The sequence below is a fragment of the Panthera onca genome, chromosome A1, assembly GCF_046562875.1.
Source record: "Panthera onca isolate mPanOnc1 chromosome A1, mPanOnc1 haplotype 2, whole genome shotgun sequence".
NCBI lineage: Eukaryota > Metazoa > Chordata > Mammalia > Carnivora > Felidae > Panthera > Panthera onca.
Window position 1 is genome coordinate 130787496 of NC_138339.1, and position 18134 is coordinate 130805629.

At 37.6% G+C, this 18134-nt stretch overlaps 1 protein-coding gene across 11 annotated transcripts in view; it reads left to right on the forward strand.

Moving 5' to 3' along the window:
• The window catches only part of RAPGEF6 (Rap guanine nucleotide exchange factor 6), a 212793-nt gene that overhangs the window by 95860 nt on the left and 98799 nt on the right, over positions 1–18134 (forward strand). For all 11 annotated transcript variants that reach the window (XM_060637874.3, XM_060637875.3, XM_078451204.2 and 8 more), the window contains 4 exons: positions 8944–9121; positions 11502–11638; positions 13744–13902; positions 14501–14653. In XM_060637874.3, the coding sequence (XP_060493857.1) occupies positions 8944–9121; positions 11502–11638; positions 13744–13902; positions 14501–14653 (627 nt within the window). The remainder of the gene's footprint in view (positions 1–8943; positions 9122–11501; positions 11639–13743; positions 13903–14500; positions 14654–18134) is intronic.

Sequence of the window (18134 nt, forward strand, 5' to 3'; positions counted from 1 at the left end):
TAGATTTTTTATAGGATAAGTGAGAATGTCTGGACCTTGCTAAGAGAAATCATATAGCAGACATGTGATGTTGTCAAACTATAGGTACCTGATCTCACTAATGTATCCGTTTTTTGTTGTTTTTTTTTTAAGTTTATGCATTCATTTTGAGAGAAAGAGCATGTGCAGGAGGGGCTGAGAAGGAGGGAGAGAGGGAGAATTCCAAGCAAGCCCTGCACTGTCAGTGTGAGGAGCCCGATGTGGGACTCGAACTGATCAACCTGTGAGATTATGACCTGAGCCCAAATCAAGAGTCGGATGCTGAACCAACTAGCCACCCAGGCAACCCAAGTATATCCATTTCTAAACCAGATGTTACCAACTTTTTGGAGCAAGGAACAGAGCCCTAGATGGTTGTGAGAGAAAGGACAAAAGGATAGTGCCCAGATAGAGATCAGGGTCTTTTGGAGAGGTCCATGCTTTACTACACACTAGAAGATGAACTATACACAGCAGAGTCCTATATCTTTGGCAGGATCCTGGAGGAGCTCCTGAAACATTGCACTTGTATCTACAGAATGTCTACCTACTGGTTTGCCTACCTGAGTCTGAGACTGGAGCACCCTACTTGTGTAGTTGGAGGTCTTCTGCTGTACTGTTAGGCCCTTGTATGTGGCTGCCCTGCTCCACCCTCCTGTATGTTTTCCTTGCTCAGTGGCACTCTATACAGCTCATTCTACCTTTTATAAGATTAATTTTAACGTGGATAAACTGTGGGCAAGTATCCTTGCCAGCTGTCCTGCATGTGAAAGGACTCCCTCCATTACAAAGTGAGGAAGACACCATCCCTGAAACCTGAAAGTTATCATTGGCTCTTGTCCCTTGATCATAACATTTAGGGGCACCTGGGTGGCTCAGTCAGTTAAGCATCTGACTGTTGGTTTCAGCTCAGGTCATGATCTCACAGTTTGTGAGTTCAAGCTCCACATCGGGCTTCATGCTGAGGTTGTGGAGTCTACTTTGGCTTCTGTCTCCCTTTCCCTCTGGCCCTCCCCTGCTTGCTCTCTACCTCTCTCTCGAGAATAAATAAATAGGCATTTAAAAAAAAAAATCATAACTTTCAGCACCAAGTCATATTCATTCTGTTTCCTACATCGTTAATTGTGTTTGTATATGTTTGATGTTAACTGACATGTATGTTTGATGTTATGTGTTATATAAAATTTAACCCCCATAGTAGAGCCTACGTGAAGACATAGAACGTTTCCATCACCTCAGACAGTAGTCTCTGCCCCTTTGTAGTCATTCCCTTCTGATCCCCAGCCACTGGCAACCACCAGTCTGTTTTCTGCCTATACACATCTTCTAGGAGGTCACATGAATGGAGTCATAGTTTATTTTTTTTCGGAGATGTACAGTTTAAAAGATGATGCAATTAAACATAGAAAGTAAACAGTAAGATAAAAGTAGGTTTTAATGAATTTAGGAAGAGTAAACAGACAAAAACAAAAAAACAATGAAATCTAGAACCAAAACAGGAATTCAGATATTGAAAGGAGAAAATTACAATACCAAAGTCAAATATGTAAAAAGTTAAGATAAAATCTTTTTAAGAGTGGCCAAAGAAGGTAAACATCCTCAAATTTGAGGACTTCCTTTAAGAGAATAGCCAGTGGATAGAAACAGTTTATGTTAAAAACAAAGATAAAAACAGAAGAAACCACTATGTTAAAATAAATATACTTAAATACATAATTACATATGTTGTATATATGTTATACATGCAATGTAAATCTGAATGAAAGAGGACCAAATGGTAATAATGTTTTCTATTAGTGGTAGGTTTGCGAGTAGTTTTTATTATGTTAGCTAGGTTTTTCTTACCTTTTTTCTCTGTGAACATTAGTATTTCTCTAACACATTTTATGAAGGATGTAAATAGAGTGTACAGTTTTTAAAAAGTTGAATAAAATTTTGAAAAAGATTAAAGTTAAATACTAGAGAATAAAAGGAATAAGTACAGAATATTAGATTGATAAAATGTTACCCCCAAATGCAGAATTTCTAGACCTACAATTAAAACACAGATAAGGTAAATAACAACCAATTTGTGTGTGTGTGTATCCAATCAGATCCTCAGACTAAAACAAAGGGAAGAAGAGTGCTTAGAGTTAAATTCAGTAGTGAACCTTAGTCTTTTCTTGACCTCAGTCCTTGTTTGGAGTACCATTCAAGCTGTGAATACACCGTTAAGTTACAGGCTATGTTGTCTGTGTATGTATACATTGGCCAGCAATAATTGAGGTAGTCTGGTTATCTAAATTTTGGCACTTGAAAGATTTTAAAAGTGAACACTTAACCTAGTCATGGCTTCTAACAGTATAAGCAAAGCGTTGTGACGTAATGCAAGTTTTTTTTTTAATGTTTATTTATTTTTGAGAGTGAGAGAGAGACAGAGTGTGAGAGGCGGAGGGGTAGAGAGAGAGGGAGACCCAGAATCTGAAGCAGGTTCCAGGCTCTGAGCTGTCAGCACAGAGCCCGAAGTGGGGCTTGAACTCAGGGAACTTGAGATCATGACCGGAGCTTAAGACCGACGAACAACTGACTGAGCCATCCAGGTGCCCCAGGTATTTTTTTTTTTTTTTTTTTTTTTTAATGCACGTATTTTTAATTTGGAGATTTGAGGAGAAGAGAGACATTTGAACAGCACTTCTTAACAAGATCATTGTTAACACCATTTTATATGGCCACATATGTGGCTGTGCTCCTATGCATTTCCTTCTTAAGAGTTTTCATGTTTTCTGGTTTAAATATAACAGTCCTTGGCTCTCAAGGAAACTTTAAAATAAAGCATTTACCACAGTCTGGGGAAAATGCAAGTTACCATTTTGATACGAATATGTTTCTAATCAGATAAGCTTAAAATGTAGGTAAGCTTATACATTAAGATGTTAAATTGTTCTTGGAATAAATATTTTATGTATCTTCATAGAATACTCAAATAAGGAATGCTTCTTTCTAGATTTCCTTTTTCTATTTATTTCAGTCTGTTTATACCAGCAAGAGCTGGAATATTGTGAAATAAAGCACTTGTCTTTTCGTTAACTTCTTTTTTAGAAACCTCAGGCACACGTTCATCACCTATCTATCTTTCTTAGTTTTTCTGCAGGAAGTCAACATGGTCCTAAAAATCCCACTGCTTCAATTACTCTCTCTATGGTAGCATGAGTCCTTATTTCATGACTCTACTGCCAGTCTCTCCAGAACTGGGGCACCCCATTGCCACTGGGATGGTCATTGGACATTGACTTAGCTTTGCCATACCACGTGCTTTCTTTTGCTTTAATATTCCCGTTAAAAATGTGTGTCCTGGGGCGCCTGGGTGGCTCAGTCGGTTGAGCGGCCGACCTCGGCTCAGGTCATGATCTCGCGGTCTGTGGGTTTGAGCCCCGCGTCGGGCTCTGTGCTGACAGCTCAGAGCCTGGAGCCTGTTTCGGATTCTGTGTCTCCCTCTCTCTCACCCTCCCCCGTTCATGCTCTGTCTCTCTCTGTCTCAAAAATAAATAAACGTTAAAAAAAAATAAAAATGTGTGTCCTAGTCATAATCTCATTTATCTTTGACTACTCACATTTTATAAACTCCCATGTGAAATAAATTCTAAAAATAGTATGACTTTACTCCTCTATTTATTTAGTTTTTTTTTTAAGTTTATTTATTTTGAGAAAGAGAAAGCGAGAGTTAGGGAAGGGCAGAGAGAGAGAACCCCAGGAAGGCTGCACACTGTTATTGCAGAGCATGACACAAGGCTCAAACCCACGAACAATGAGATCATGACCTGAGCCGAAGTTAGATGCTTACCAACTGAGCCACCCAGGCGCCCCTACTTGTATATTCTAAAAGCTTCAGTGCTTCAGGGTGCCTGGGTGGCTCAGTCAGTTAAGCGTCCGACTTCAACTCAGGTCATGATCTCACGACTCAAGAGTTCAAGCCCTGCGTCAGGCTCTGTGCTGATAGCTCAGAACCTGAAACCTGGTTCCAATTCGTCTCTCCCTCTCTCTCTGCCCCTCTCCCACTCATGTTCTGTCTCTTTTGCTCAAAAATAAATAAACATTTAAAAAAATTTAAAAAAACAATAAAAGCTTAAGTGTTTCACCATTATCTGATTTATACTCTTCATTTCATTTCAGATTTGTATTCACAGTCTTAGTCTTTGACTTCTAACCGCAGTCTGCAAGTCTGGCTTTATGTTCCACTATTCCCCACTTGAACATTCTAGATTCTGGTTCACAACAAATACATATGTTATTCCCTGAACATGTTTGTTTTTTCCTAGCCCTGTGTTTTGGTTATGCTCTTCTACCTGCCACTTCACCTAGATGACATTTTCACATGGTCTCTCAGATCTTGGAACCCCACAACAGTTTTTCTGTGGGTCATGAGTGGAAAATTTGTGGAGGCAGAGTTTATTTCGTGTGTATTCCCTGATGAGTTAAGCACACTTTTGGCACTTAGGAAGTAATCTGGATTTTTTTTTTTTTTTAGTTGAATTACACTTGAAAGTAGAAACCAATATTGTTTCCAGGGAAAATGCAGAGGATCACTACTGACTAAAGCTTGATTATCTAGGGCAAAGGAGTCTTTCCTTGACCTGCCTGACCTATTGTAGAGATTATGGAATGGGCTCTTCCAGACAGCGTTACTGTGAAGGATCAATTTCACAGGCTTCTTCCGCTAACCAGAGAGACAGGAAACAAGGACTGAGTGGTCCATGAAAAAGATAGAATGAAGTACTCACAATGAGAATGCAGCAAAGAGAAGCGCTGAAAATTTAAGGTTCTGGCTTAATATTGGCTCTGAAATTGAAAACGTGGTTTTTGTTAAGTCTGTATAACTTTTCGTTCCAACCTGTAGTTCCCCTCATTCTTTATCTAGATGCAAACAGGAAAAGGATATCCTCTGGTGGTTTATTTGGGGAAGGCAAAGTCATCAGAAAATCTCCTCAGACTGTTAGCCTCACCAAATTCTATTTACACATATACACAGAGACACATTTACACTGCAGGAACGGAAAAACAGAAGTTTAATGAACTTTTTTTTTTTTTTTTTAATGTTTATTTATTTTGAGAGAGAGTGCATACATGAGCAGGGGAGGGACAGAGAGAGTGCAAGGGAGTGAGAGATAATCCCAATCAGGCTCTACACTGTTAATACAGAGCCTGCTGCAGGGCTCTAACTCAGGAACCTTGAGATCATGACCTCAGCTGAAATCAAAAGTCAGAGGCTTACCCAGCTAAGCCACCCAGGCACCCCTAAACTTGTTCTCTTAACTCTTTTACCAATATACTTTTTTCCCCACTACACATAACTTACTTGTCATTATCTTCTTGAGGTTCTGCTGTATTCCAGGTGCTAGGATAAAGTAGTTGAAAGGTCAGGGCTCTGATTTTCTGTGTACCCTGCCTTAACAAATTTGGCATATCTGTTGACCTACATTTTTTATAACAACTTTTGATAATGATTTTATTAGTCTCTTGGACTCTGGTAAATTTTCTTTATGGCTCTGTTCTTTGCTTCAGTTGGGGTAGTTTTTATTGACCCCCCCCCCTTTTTTTTAATAAATGTTTATTTTTGAGAGAGCAAGAGTGCAAACAGGGGAGGGACAAAGAGAGAGGGAGACGAAGGATCCCAAAGCAGGTTCTGCCCAGACAGCAACAAGCCCAATGTAGGGCTTGAACTCGGGAACCGTGAGACCACAGCCTGAGCTGCTCAACCAACTGAGCCAACCAGGTGCCCTTTATTGCCTCTTTTCAAGTTTACTCTTCTTAGAATTTACATTTATTTAGATTTCCCATTTTCACCCTACTTACATTTGTATTTCCTTTTATATCTTAAAACTTACTTACAATGTTGGAAGTTGATGTCTCCTAATTCCATCTCTCTCATTCCTGGGTCTCTTTATATTGATTGATTTTTCTCTTGGTTATGTATTACATTCCCTCCTCCTTCTTCTCTCTTGTAAGTTTTTGTTATATGTTGGACATTTTGAGTAATACATATTTAAAATTCTCACCTAGTTATTAGAGAATTAAACTGTTTCCAAGGCCTGCATCCTCAGAAGTATCATGCAATGACTTCCACTCCTGATGGTCATTTTATCTAAAATGACCTAACTTAAAAAACCTAACTTCCCTTTGCTTAGTCAAAGAATTAGACCTTGGATTCTCCATAGCTTGTTTTATGTACTTATTTTTAAATTACACGATTCTTGGGGCGCCTCGATGGCTCAGTCGGTTAAGCGTCCAACTTCAGCTCAAGTCACGATCTCGCAGTCCGTGAGTTCGAGCCCCGCGTCGGGCTCTGGGCTGATGGCTCAGAGCCTGGAGTCTGCTTCCGATTCTGTGTCTCCCTCTCTCTCTGCCCCTCCCCCGTTCATGCTCTGTCTCTCTCTGTCTCAAAAATAAATAAACGTTAAAAAAATAATAATTTAAAAAAAATACAAGATTCTTTTGTAAGAAGAAGAAAATTCTTTTGTAAGATTCTAGCATGTTTTTGACTTCTCTTCCTTTTTTATTTTTAATTCTTACTTTGCCTCATCCTTCTGGTATATTTGTAACATTTTATCAGTTTAATCTCTGTTAAATGATATTATTCATTCTTTTTCTTTTTATTCTACTTTTGAAAAAGTACAGTTAAGACAATTGTAAATATAGGTTATATTCTTTACTTTGCACATATCCTTAAAAGCACCCTTCTCACAAACTGTACCCTTGACTTCCATTCTCCCTTAAGAATTTTCTTTTTAAGGGGCGCCTGGGTGGCTCAGTCATTTAAGCGTCAGTCTTTGGCTCAGGTCATGATCTCACAGTTTGTGAGTTTGAGCCATGCGTCAGGCTCTGTGCTGACAGCTCAGTGCCTGGAGCCTGCTTCAGATTCTGTGTGTCCCTCTCTCTCAACCCCTTCTGCACTCGTGCTCGCTGTCTCTCTTTCTCTCTTTCAAAAATGAACATTAAAAAAAATTTTTTTTAAGAATTTTCTTTTTAGGTATCTTCACTTTTTACACAGATGACAATAGACCTTGCCTCTTATCCACATACGTGAATTGAATCTTGCTTATTTTTGCTATGAGCTATGTTTTTATCAGGTATAATATAAAAGGTTAGGAGACTGTTGAAATAGTCCGGATCATAGGATGAAAACTTGAAATTATGATGAAGATAGTGGTTTAGGAACCCAAAGGTAGATTGTTCTTAAAATTTGATAAAATGGAAAAAGGCTATTCTGGGGTTGAGCTTCTATAGTCTGAAAAATTAAATAAACTTGTATGAAAAATACTGCTTTAGTATTTTTTCACACTAGTTTCTTGGATTAAAATCATTACATGTAAATAAATTAGGTTTTTGAAAGTCATGTTAGCATGTACACATTTTAAATCTTATTTTTTGAAATTAGAACTTGCTTGCAAGTTTAAACTCTAAAGTTCCGTAGCCAGAAAGCAGAGGCAGCTTTGGCCTCAGGGAACCTGGTTGCTTGCAGGTGTGTGCCCCTGCCTTGTCTATCTAGTTCTGTGGCTCCCTGCAGCTTGCTTGCCTTTGCTCCTCCTCCTCCGCCCCCAGCACTTTCAGTCACAGGTGCTCTTTGCTTCACTTGCTTTGCTCTTGCTATCTCTATCATGCATGTTCTATTTGTATTGGTTTGTTGCTCTGTATCTTTCCATGTCTGTCTCTTGTTCAGTGTTCTTCCTTCTCATTCCCTTGCCCCTTTCCGTGCCAATTGGTTCCATTCTCTCATCACAGAATGGCATTCCCATGTAGCTGTTATCACATTCTTCCCAAGCAGTAACCAGAGACAAAAGAATGCTCTGCCCTGTAGCTCCAGTTATAAAAATGAAGACAAGAGTTCTTTCTGCCTTAGCTTCCGTAGTCAGGGGCAGAACATTGTTCTTCACTGGAATCTCTTGGTTAAATTAGAGAGGAACAGTAAGTCCCTAACAGAAGAAAGGGGCTCTTCTGAGCAGTCAAAACAGTAAATGTTTAGTATAGGTGATGACACTTAAATATTTGAATGAAGATGCCATACTCTTCACTCATACCTGTTGTATGCTTATTATTATGAAATTCCTGTATGTTCAACCCATTGTTTCTGTAACTGCTTCAGTATTCATGCTTTTTCATTTTTAATATGAATCAAGTGAGTATAATGTTTAGGAGTATTAAATAATCATTTCAGGATAATTTTATTTTCTGTAAAACATTATCATTGTTTTCTCTGAATGACATTTAAATTTAGTTTTTTTAGAAATCTGCTAGTTACTTCACAGATATCTGAGACATTATATTTACAAATATATTTCCAAAGTTGAGGTTGTAAATATAAGTGTACTTCAAACATTGGTTGGGATAATCTCAACTCATCTTTGCATACTGTTAGGTTCACCAAAAGGGTATTGGGACATTGTAAGTATGTGTTCAGTACTTCACAGTTGGTCTATTTTAGCACTTTTCAGTTTTACACTTCTGTTCTTAATTTACATGGTTGCCTATTTACTGAACTCTGAATCTTTGTGGTAAAAGAATATCTTATTTACAACGCCCAGCATAGACGAATAGATACTCATGAAATGATTGTTAGTAAACTCCTTCCTGCACTTCCTGGTTTAGGAAATGTTTTACTTTTAAAAAATACACGTGTTGGTTAGAAAATAGTGATGAATGCATTTAGTGGTGTTTACATCTCCTGACCATTTTATACTTGCTGGCTCAGATTTGAGCCCTGGATGTTATACTATGTAACAGTCAGCCCATATTTTTGAAGAGTGAAACCTTTTACAAATAAGTATCATTTTGTTTTTGATAGAACACAGTATTGCCTGGTTGTTTATATTGTTAGGAGGGGTAGTTTTGATTAATTCAGGCTGTGACAAAATTTTTACAACATGAATAAGTGATCAAGATTTCTTTCTTTAGGCTACAGAAAGTGAGGTAGGAGATGTAGATTTAACACGTCTTCCAGAAGGACCTGTTGATTCTGAAGATGAGGAAGAGGAAGATGAAGAGATTGATCGAACAGATCCACTACAGGGGCGCGATCTTGTTCGAGAATGTCTTGAGAAAGAACCTGCAGACAAAACTGATGATGACATTGGTAAGAAATATATGTATTCACAATTAGAATTTTATATTTTAATTCATATGTAGTTAACCTCTTGTGGCATAACAAATTACCTGGAGCTTAGTGGTTTAAAAGAACACACATTTATTTTCTCATAGTTTTTGTGGGTCAGGAATTCAGGAGCAGCCTAGCTGAGTGGTTCTGGCTCAGTGTCTCATGAAGTTGTAGTCAGAATATCAGCAGGGTTGCAGTTCTCTGAGGCTTCACTGGGCTGAGCTAGAGGATATACTTCCAAGGTGGCTACTCGCATGGCTTTTAGTACAAGACCTCAGTTCCCTGTCAGGTGGGCCTCTCCATAGAGAGGTCCACAACATGGCATTTGGCTTCCCCCAAAGCAGGTAATCAAGAGGAAGAGTAAGGCAGATGCCACATTGTGATTTGGCCTCAGGAGTGTCACAGAAAGCAATCCTAATACAATATGGGAGGGGACTGCACAAGATTGTGAATAACAAGAGGTTTAGAGCTGTCTTTGAGTCTAGCCTCCCCAACTGCAGAGTTTGTTTGGAGTTTCCAGCAGGAGAGTACAGCTTTTGGTATACCCTTATACCCTTGACTAAAGAACAGTCAGTTATCCCCTATCTGGGAAGTTGATCCTTCCACTGAGCACACTGCTTGCAGAGGGATGCCCATGGAGCAGTCAGGGAGGAAGGGGACACCTGCCTAGCCAGCCAGATCATCTGAATCAACTCTGGTGAGTATTGGGGTGATAGATTTCACAGCCATGTAGCCCTCACCTTGTGGCTGCTCCAGTTGATAAAAGCTTGACTGCATTAAAGTAATTTCCTCCTTCGTGTCCATGAGATATTTAAAATACAGTACATCAGTGTCTGATGTCTAGCTTGTTTTAAATTTCAAATGTTAGCAAAAGTCATGTTTTTACTTCTAGCTTGAAAAAAATGTTTATATGTAATTTGTAGATAAAAGTTTATGAATTTTCCCTGTTGTAATTTCTTACAGAACTAATTACTTTGGGAGATTAAATAATACTAAAAATGCTAATGTTACCTTTAAGAGCAAAGATTACTTAGTGTCATTATAGTGCAAACAGAGTGGTACGATGGATGGAAGCATGCTGGGCCCATCATCCAGAGGTCGATGGATTGAAACCATCCTCTCCTAGACTCACTTAGTGTGTCATTATATATTGTTATGATTCAACTAAGATTTTATCCTAGATTTCCCTTCTATAGCAGTCGTATTACTAATTCAAATCAGAAGATGCTGCTACTAAATAATCATAAATCTTTGTGAGTAAAGATCACTACATTTGAATATTCCTTGCCATTCTAATGACATTCTAATGACATAATGACGTAGTTATTCTATGCCATTCTAATGACATAATGACATAGTTAATTAACCTGCAGTTTAGACTCATGTTAGGAGCATTGTCTGGGCAGAAACTGAAAATGCATTTTTAATGATAAAGAATTGTATACTGTGCTATTTGCAAAGTTTTTTTAAAAATTGAAATATAATCAACTCCCAATTATCTGGGCAGATACCACTTTATAGTTATTTCTGTTTCATCACTTAGCTGACTGTGTGTTTGTTTCTCCCTTATATTTATGTTTATTACTCTCATATCTGTGCCAGAGAATGTTGGCTCATTAGCATTTGTTGGTTATAAAGAGAGTTATCTTGAAGTTGGTTTGACAGTTTGGAACTAGAATTCACATTTGTTATCCTTAATTACTTAATTGTTGACATTTATTAATAACATTTCTCTAATTCTGGCCTGATAAGAACTAGATCAAAGACTTTTTCACTGATGAGTTAGATTGAAGGACATCACTAACTTAACTGCCATGGAGTGACATCTCAGGCTAGGAAAATTACTGCATTTGAATCTGTGGTTTTCTGTGAGGTTGTGAATCCTGGTTATCTTCCAATTTGCCTATATTTTTGTGTGAGTTTGAATATATCTATTAAACAAATCATTGATTTTTTTTTTTTAGCCAGCATTCATCTGTACCTTGGTTCCTGTACATTGGCAGCATAAATTCTTAAGTTGATTAGAAAATTGAGTATTCGGGGCGCCTGGGTGGCTCAGTCGGTTAAGCGGCCGACTTCGGCTCAGGTCACGATCTCACAGTCCGTGAGTTCGAGCCCCGCATCGGGCTCTGTGCTGACCGCTCAGAGCCTGGAGCCTGTTTCAGATTCTGTGTCTCCCTCTCTCTCTGACCCTCCCCTGTTCATGCTCTGTCTCTCTCTGTCTCAAAAATAAATAAACGTTAAAAAAAAAAAAAAAAAAGAAAATTGAGTATTCACTTCTAGATTTTACTGAATTTGTAAAGTTTAGTCTTTGATGGTCTCTATACCAAAATTTCTGTTGTTTTTTTTTTTTTAATAGAACAGTTACTGGAGTTTATGCACCAGCTCCCTGCTTTTGCAAACATGACCATGTCTGTAAGGAGAGAACTCTGCTCAGTAATGATTTTTGAAGTGGTAGAGCAGGCCGGAGCTGTTATTCTGGAAGATGGGCAAGAGGTAGGCTAGCAAATGTTACCTATTTTTTAGTGTGGGAGGTAATTTTTAGAATGATTTAATTTCCTTAGTCTTTTGTAAATCCTGAGTTTTGAAATGTATACAATTTTTTACATGAATATTGAGTTTGGCTTAGTTATGATTTGTGAAGATACAAGTTTTTACTTTTGATTTTGCTTTACTTTGTTTTAATTTTTACTTCCCAGCCATAGACTTACCTAGCATAGAATAGATGTTCAATAAAGAACATTTATTGAACCAAATTTGCTCTTCTCAAATTAAGTTGTAAGACATTAAGAAAAATTTTTAATCATTCTATTTGTATATCATTATTTAAAATATTTATTGAGTATTACTCTCTGTATCCATTTTCTATGTTATACTTCAAAAAAAAGGTGAGGAAAATGTATTGATACTTATGGCTCCTGGTGGGCTGCTATCAGGCGAGGCATTTATGTGGTAGCAGGTTGTTGTTAAGAAATGCTTGGCTGGCAACTTTGGGTGGGTGGAGGAAGGATGCAGAGCACTTGAAAGGTATTACTGCTGCTAGGAATCACTTCACTGTTTTTCTTATCAAACTGATAAAAATTAATGCTGACATGTCAACTGATGAAAATTGTCATATCCTGCTAATAGGAATATAAACAATATTTCTGGAAAATCATTTAGAAATTTTTAACACGGGCCTTGAAGAATTAACAGGTTCTATCCTATTTCACTCATTATGAGTGTCTTTGCTCAGTACATAAGGTAAAACTCAGAGTTATGCCAAAAGATGTTCATTGCAGCATATTTCTAATAGTAAAAATTAGAAATGACTAAACTATAATTCGATAATAAGCAATGCTTAAATAATTGTTATACTCACACAGGGTCTAATATTATGTAGGTGGTATTCAGGTTATTGTAAAACTTGATAGAAGCTCTTTGAAGGCAGAGGCTATGTCTCTAGCTTCATTTACGTGCTTTCTCCCCATATTCTAAACATCTGGCTCATAGGATATGCTCAAGAAAAAAACTGTCATGAATATACAATTAAATTTTCCTAAAACACAAGACAAGTATTTCAACAGTATAAAGTAATATAAACATAGAAAAACTAAACTGTTAGCAACAACTTTGTAAACAGTGGAGTTTTGAAGAACTCTTCTTTTCCACAAATTTTTGTATTCTCTTAATTTTTCACAGTTTGTCAGCAAAACTTTGGTGTATGCCTAGTTTGTGTTGGGTACTGTTCTAGATACAGGAAATGTTGTGGTGGAAAAATCTGACACAGTCCCTGTCCTCAAGTAATTTATGTTATCCATAAATTCCATAGTGAGTGAATTTTATATTTGAAATAACCGAAACACACTTAAAAAAATATTTCTTATTGCTACTGATTCTCCTTTAGAACTAATAATCCAGATTTCCCATAAATCACACTTAAAAGTTTAGGCTGGTAAGAGCCTAACTGAAGGAGAAAAGTGTTCTTTGATGACTACATATTGGGTTGTCTTCTAGGAGCATTATATGTTGCTGTATAAATGAAGGCAGTATTTTCTTAACATTAGGAGAAATTTTGAATGTTTTGTCATCTCTGCCTTAAAAATCAGAATTTCTGAATTAATTACCAGCTACTTTTTTTTTCTTTTGAGTGCTTGCTATGTGCCAGGCACTGTACTAAGCACTTGGTATGCATAAATTCATTTAATTAACAGAAAGGCCCTAATAGGTCTGTTGTTAAGCCCATTTTAGAAGTAGAGAAACTGGAATTCTGAGAGGTTAAATAACTTGCCCATAGTCACTCACCCAGTTAGTGGCATGGTCTGGATTTAGATTTCAAGGTTTGTGGTTTTAACCATTACATAATTTTTCTCTGAGTGTTTGGTCAATTATGAAAGTCCCCTGATGTCTTTTGGTGACTAAAAGAAGAAAGACTAAAATGAGCTTTTATTAGTTTGTGTAGATGGGCATAGACTGTTTTCTGACAGAGTATAAAGTAATATGTAATCAGATCTCTATTTTTCTTTTTTAAATTATATAAATTCAATATGTTGATTATTTTTCAAAGTTAACTGTAACTATATTTTTAAAAAGATTCTTAAAACCTGTCTTTTTCTTTGTAGCTTGACTCATGGTATGTTATTTTAAACGGCACTGTAGAAATCACTCATCCAGATGGAAAAGTTGAAAATCTCTTTATGGGAAATAGTTTTGGAATTACTCCCACTCTGGATAAGCAGTATATGCATGGAGTTGTTAGGACTAAAGTAGATGATTGTCAGGTAAGGTTATCTGTTGAGTCTTGTAACTCTTGTTTGTTGATTTAAAGTGGCTGAGCCTGTTTTTTCTTCCTCAAAATAAAATAGGTTGACTTGAGAATTGAGAGTTGTCAAAAGCTCACAGTTAATAAAGGAAACTAGATTTTGTGTGTGACTCAAATATTTGTGGATTTGAACAAAGCATAAATTTTTAGAAGAGAACATTCGAAATTTTGGTTTGTTAAATTTATATCTGACATTAGCCAGCTTATTCCTTTTTCTGTTCTTCTCTTTTTTTTTTTTTTTTTTAAATAAAGGAAAGAAATAGGAACTTCTGAGTTGTTTGTTTCTAACTTACTACTGCTTCATGTTTTCTTTGCCTAGTGTCAGTTTTGAGAGTAGATGTTCACTTCTTCTTTGAGAGCACAATTCAGATGGATTTGACTTCTTTGGTCTCGTTGCATATGAATTATTTCACCTTGATTTTTATTAAGAGTTAAAGGGACTGAATAAAAAAGAACTGATGCCACTCGATTTCTTACCTTTGTGCTCTACCTTGGTGCATAGTGATATATTTATGTACTACAGTTTCATTAACTGTCCCCATGTTATTCTCGGACAGTTTGTCTGCATAGCCCAGCAGGATTATTGGAGAATTTTAAATCATGTGGAGAAAAACACCCATAAAGTTGAGGAAGAGGGAGAAATTGTTATGGTGCATGAACACCGTGAACTAGATCGGAGCGGAACCAGGAAAGGACACATTGTAATCAAGGTGGGTGTTATTATTTATTATATTAGTCGCTGACAGAAGCTTTCATTTTGCTTAAAAGGCTTTGAACCACTTTTTCAGTAGTGCAAGATAATTAACACTAGAATCTAATTTAAGCAAATGTGTTGGTTCTTTTGTTTCTCCATTGGTTTTTACACATTTTAATGAAGAATGGCATTGCCATTTAATATCAGTATGGATAGGATATTATTTTAGAATATACCAGTCATAGTTTTTCAAATTTATTTTATGATCAATTGATAAGGGGAGTTAATTTCACCAAAGACAGCAATAATTAGAAACAAAACAGAAAATGAAAGTAGTAGATGAAAATGCAGAGTGCTTACTGGTTATTTATGGCTTTAAAATAGACATTATCTTCTCTGACACTCATTTTTCTTATCTGAAAACAGGAATGTTATGGCAGGGTTTTATTGGGGCTAAATGAGGTAAAAGCCTTAGTACATTGTAGAGTCTGAATGTTGATCCCCATATTGTTTTCTCTAGTTCCCTTTCTCCCCTACCCTTTGCCCATTTGCCCCTTGCCTCCCTTCCCCCCCATCCTCTTCACTACCCTGTCTCTTTTAAGACCTCCACATGTAAAATAGAGAAATTGTAGTTGAAAGAGGAAATAAAAACGTATTATTTTGCAACGTAGTCCTGGTTGCAAAATTAGTAAATGTGTTATTATTCATTACAAATGCTTGAGCTTATTATTTAATATTGTGAAGGACTGATGTCAGGTGCATTTTTCCCCAGGAGTCAGGCTATTCTAGAATGCGTTTTCATTTTCTAAACTGATAAATCTAAGCTTTCTATTGTAGAAAAGATGAACATATGGGTGGATTGCCATAGGCTATCTTTTTATGGGGGCTCATGTTTTTTAATTCTTTATTTTTAAATAATTACAAACTTAGAGAACAGTTGCAAAGACAGTATAGAGAGCTCCTTCCCTCAGATTCCCCACCTATTAGCATTTATTTCACTGCATTTTCTCCATTTTCACCAGTCTTTATCTGAACCATTTGAGAGCAGTCTGCATATGTGATGCCTCGTCCCTCTGAATATTCTCTTGTATATTTCCTAAAAGCAAGAATACTCTCCTACATAAACACCATAGAACCTTCAAGTTGAGAAATGAAAATTAATAAAGTACAACCATTCAGCCTACAGACCCTGTTTAGATTTTCACCAACTATCCCAACAGTGGCTCTCTTTCCTTCCTCATCCAGGATCTTATCCCGGAACAAAGTTGCATTTAGTTGTCATGTCACTTCTTTCCACTCCAGGAACAGTCTTTCTCTGTTCATATTCTCAGCAGTTTTAAAGAATACAGACCTTTTATTCCTTAGGGTCACCCTCAGTGTGGATCTTTCCAGTGTTTCCTCATGCCCAGACTCAAGTCGTAATTTTCTGGCAGGAATCCCACAGAAATGATGTATTCTTCTCTGTGCACCATGTCAGGGAGCATGTAATGTCAACCTGTCCCACCATTGGTGAAGTTTACATTAATCACCTGGTCATATTGATGTCTGTCTGCGAAGTTTCCTAACTATAAAGTCACCACTGTGTTCTTTGTAATTGATAAGTGTTTAGATGGGAGATGTTCTGGAATAGTGTCAGTATGTCCTGCAAACCTCTATTTACCGGTCTTGCATTGACTCATGCCTAAAGTGGTGTTCTTTTGGGGCTCTGGGTGGTTCAGTCTGTTAAGCGTCCAACTTTGGCTCAGGTCATGATCTCACAGCTTATGAGTTTGAGCCCAGCGTTGGGCTCTGTGCTCACAGCTCAGAGCCTGGAGCCTGCTTTGGATTCTGTGTCTTCCTCTGTCTCTCTCCCCCTTCCCAGCTCTTGCTCTGACTGTCTCTCAAAAATAAATAAATATTAAGCACATAAATAAACATGTTATAAAATTTTTTTTAATAAAATGGTGATCTGCTATTTCCTTTTTTTCCTACATTTATTGTCATTTTTTCTGTCAGAATGAACCTTCTCCTCTTCCCCATTAATTCATTTCTACTGCTATGGATTTGTGTGTTGTACTGTTACCATCATTGTTGACCCATTGGTCAGGTTGTCCCAGATTTGGTGGGAACTTCATAAGGCTGACTCTGTATTTATTCTTTTGATATGTCCCCATTGGTTTTTAACAGCTTTTTTATTCTCTGCAAAACAAGATGCTCCAGTGTCATATTGTGCTTTTCCTTTTCCAGCTTTGGAATCAGCCATTTCTCTGGAGAGCTCTAGATCCTACTAGTCGAGAATAACATTTTTTAAAAGTTTATTTATTTTGAGAGAGGGAGTGCAAGCAGGGGAGCAGCAGAGGGAGAGAGAGAATCCCAAGCAGCAAGTTTCATGCTGTCAGTGTAGGGCCCGACACAGGGCTCGATCCCACGAACTGCGAGATCATGACATGAGCTGAGATCAAGAGTCAGATACTTAACTGATTGAGCCACCCAGGTGCCCCGAGATTAGCTTTTAAAAGCCACCATGTCTCGAGTGCCTGTCTGGCTCAGTCAGTTGAAGCATGTGGCTCTGGGTTGTGAGTTCGAGCCTGCATTGGGTGTAGAGATTACTTAAAAATCTTTTTTTTTTTTTTTTTTAAATCCAAGATACGGGCGCCTACTCTGTTCATTGCTACTTAGGTGTCATTGTTTCTAGAGCCTCTGATCAGACAGAGCTAGGAAATATATGTACATATTTACTATATTGCATTCACATCTGTAACATTGTATGTGTCTCTATCTATTTGTAACAATCATAAATTCATAACAGTAATCCCAGTTCTGATACCACAGTTTTGCTTATCCTTTCCCTTCTTATGTTTGTAAATACCTTCTCTGGTCAGTGGCTCTTGTACGTTTTTTGTATTTACTTATTTATCATAACGAGCCTCTGTCCTGCCGGTGTAACCATGGCAGTCATCTCCTTGGCCTGCCAACTCTGCTCACCATGTCTCCCAGAATCCCACCTTGTTGAATACTAGTGAGCACTTCGGTGATGTGACTTTGTATGCCTATGGGGGCTTACCTTTAAAAAACAGTTCTTGATATGCATCTTAGTCTCTGCAGGCATCCTGCCCCAGTGTTTAGCCAGTCAGAATAATGGCCTTTCTTTAACATGTTCGTCAGTTCCTCCAGATTTAAAGGCTTCAAATCGAGGGGTGCCTGGGTGGCTCAGTCGGTTAAGTGTCTGATTCTTGATTTTGGCTCAGGTCATGATCTCATGCTTCATGAGATCCAGCCCTGTGGCAGACTCTGCACTGACAGCATGGATCCAGCTTGGGATTCTCTCTCTGCCTGTCTCTTTCTCTGCCCCTTCCCCTCTTGAGTGCACGCGCATGCGCTGTCTTTCAAAATAAAGAAATAAACTTTAAGAAAAAATAAAGACTTTAAGAGTGGCCTGCGAATGATAAACCCAAGTTGGTACTCTTTGACTTAGAGTGTTGTGAAGGGTAGAAGAATAGGAATGACCTGTGGTTGCC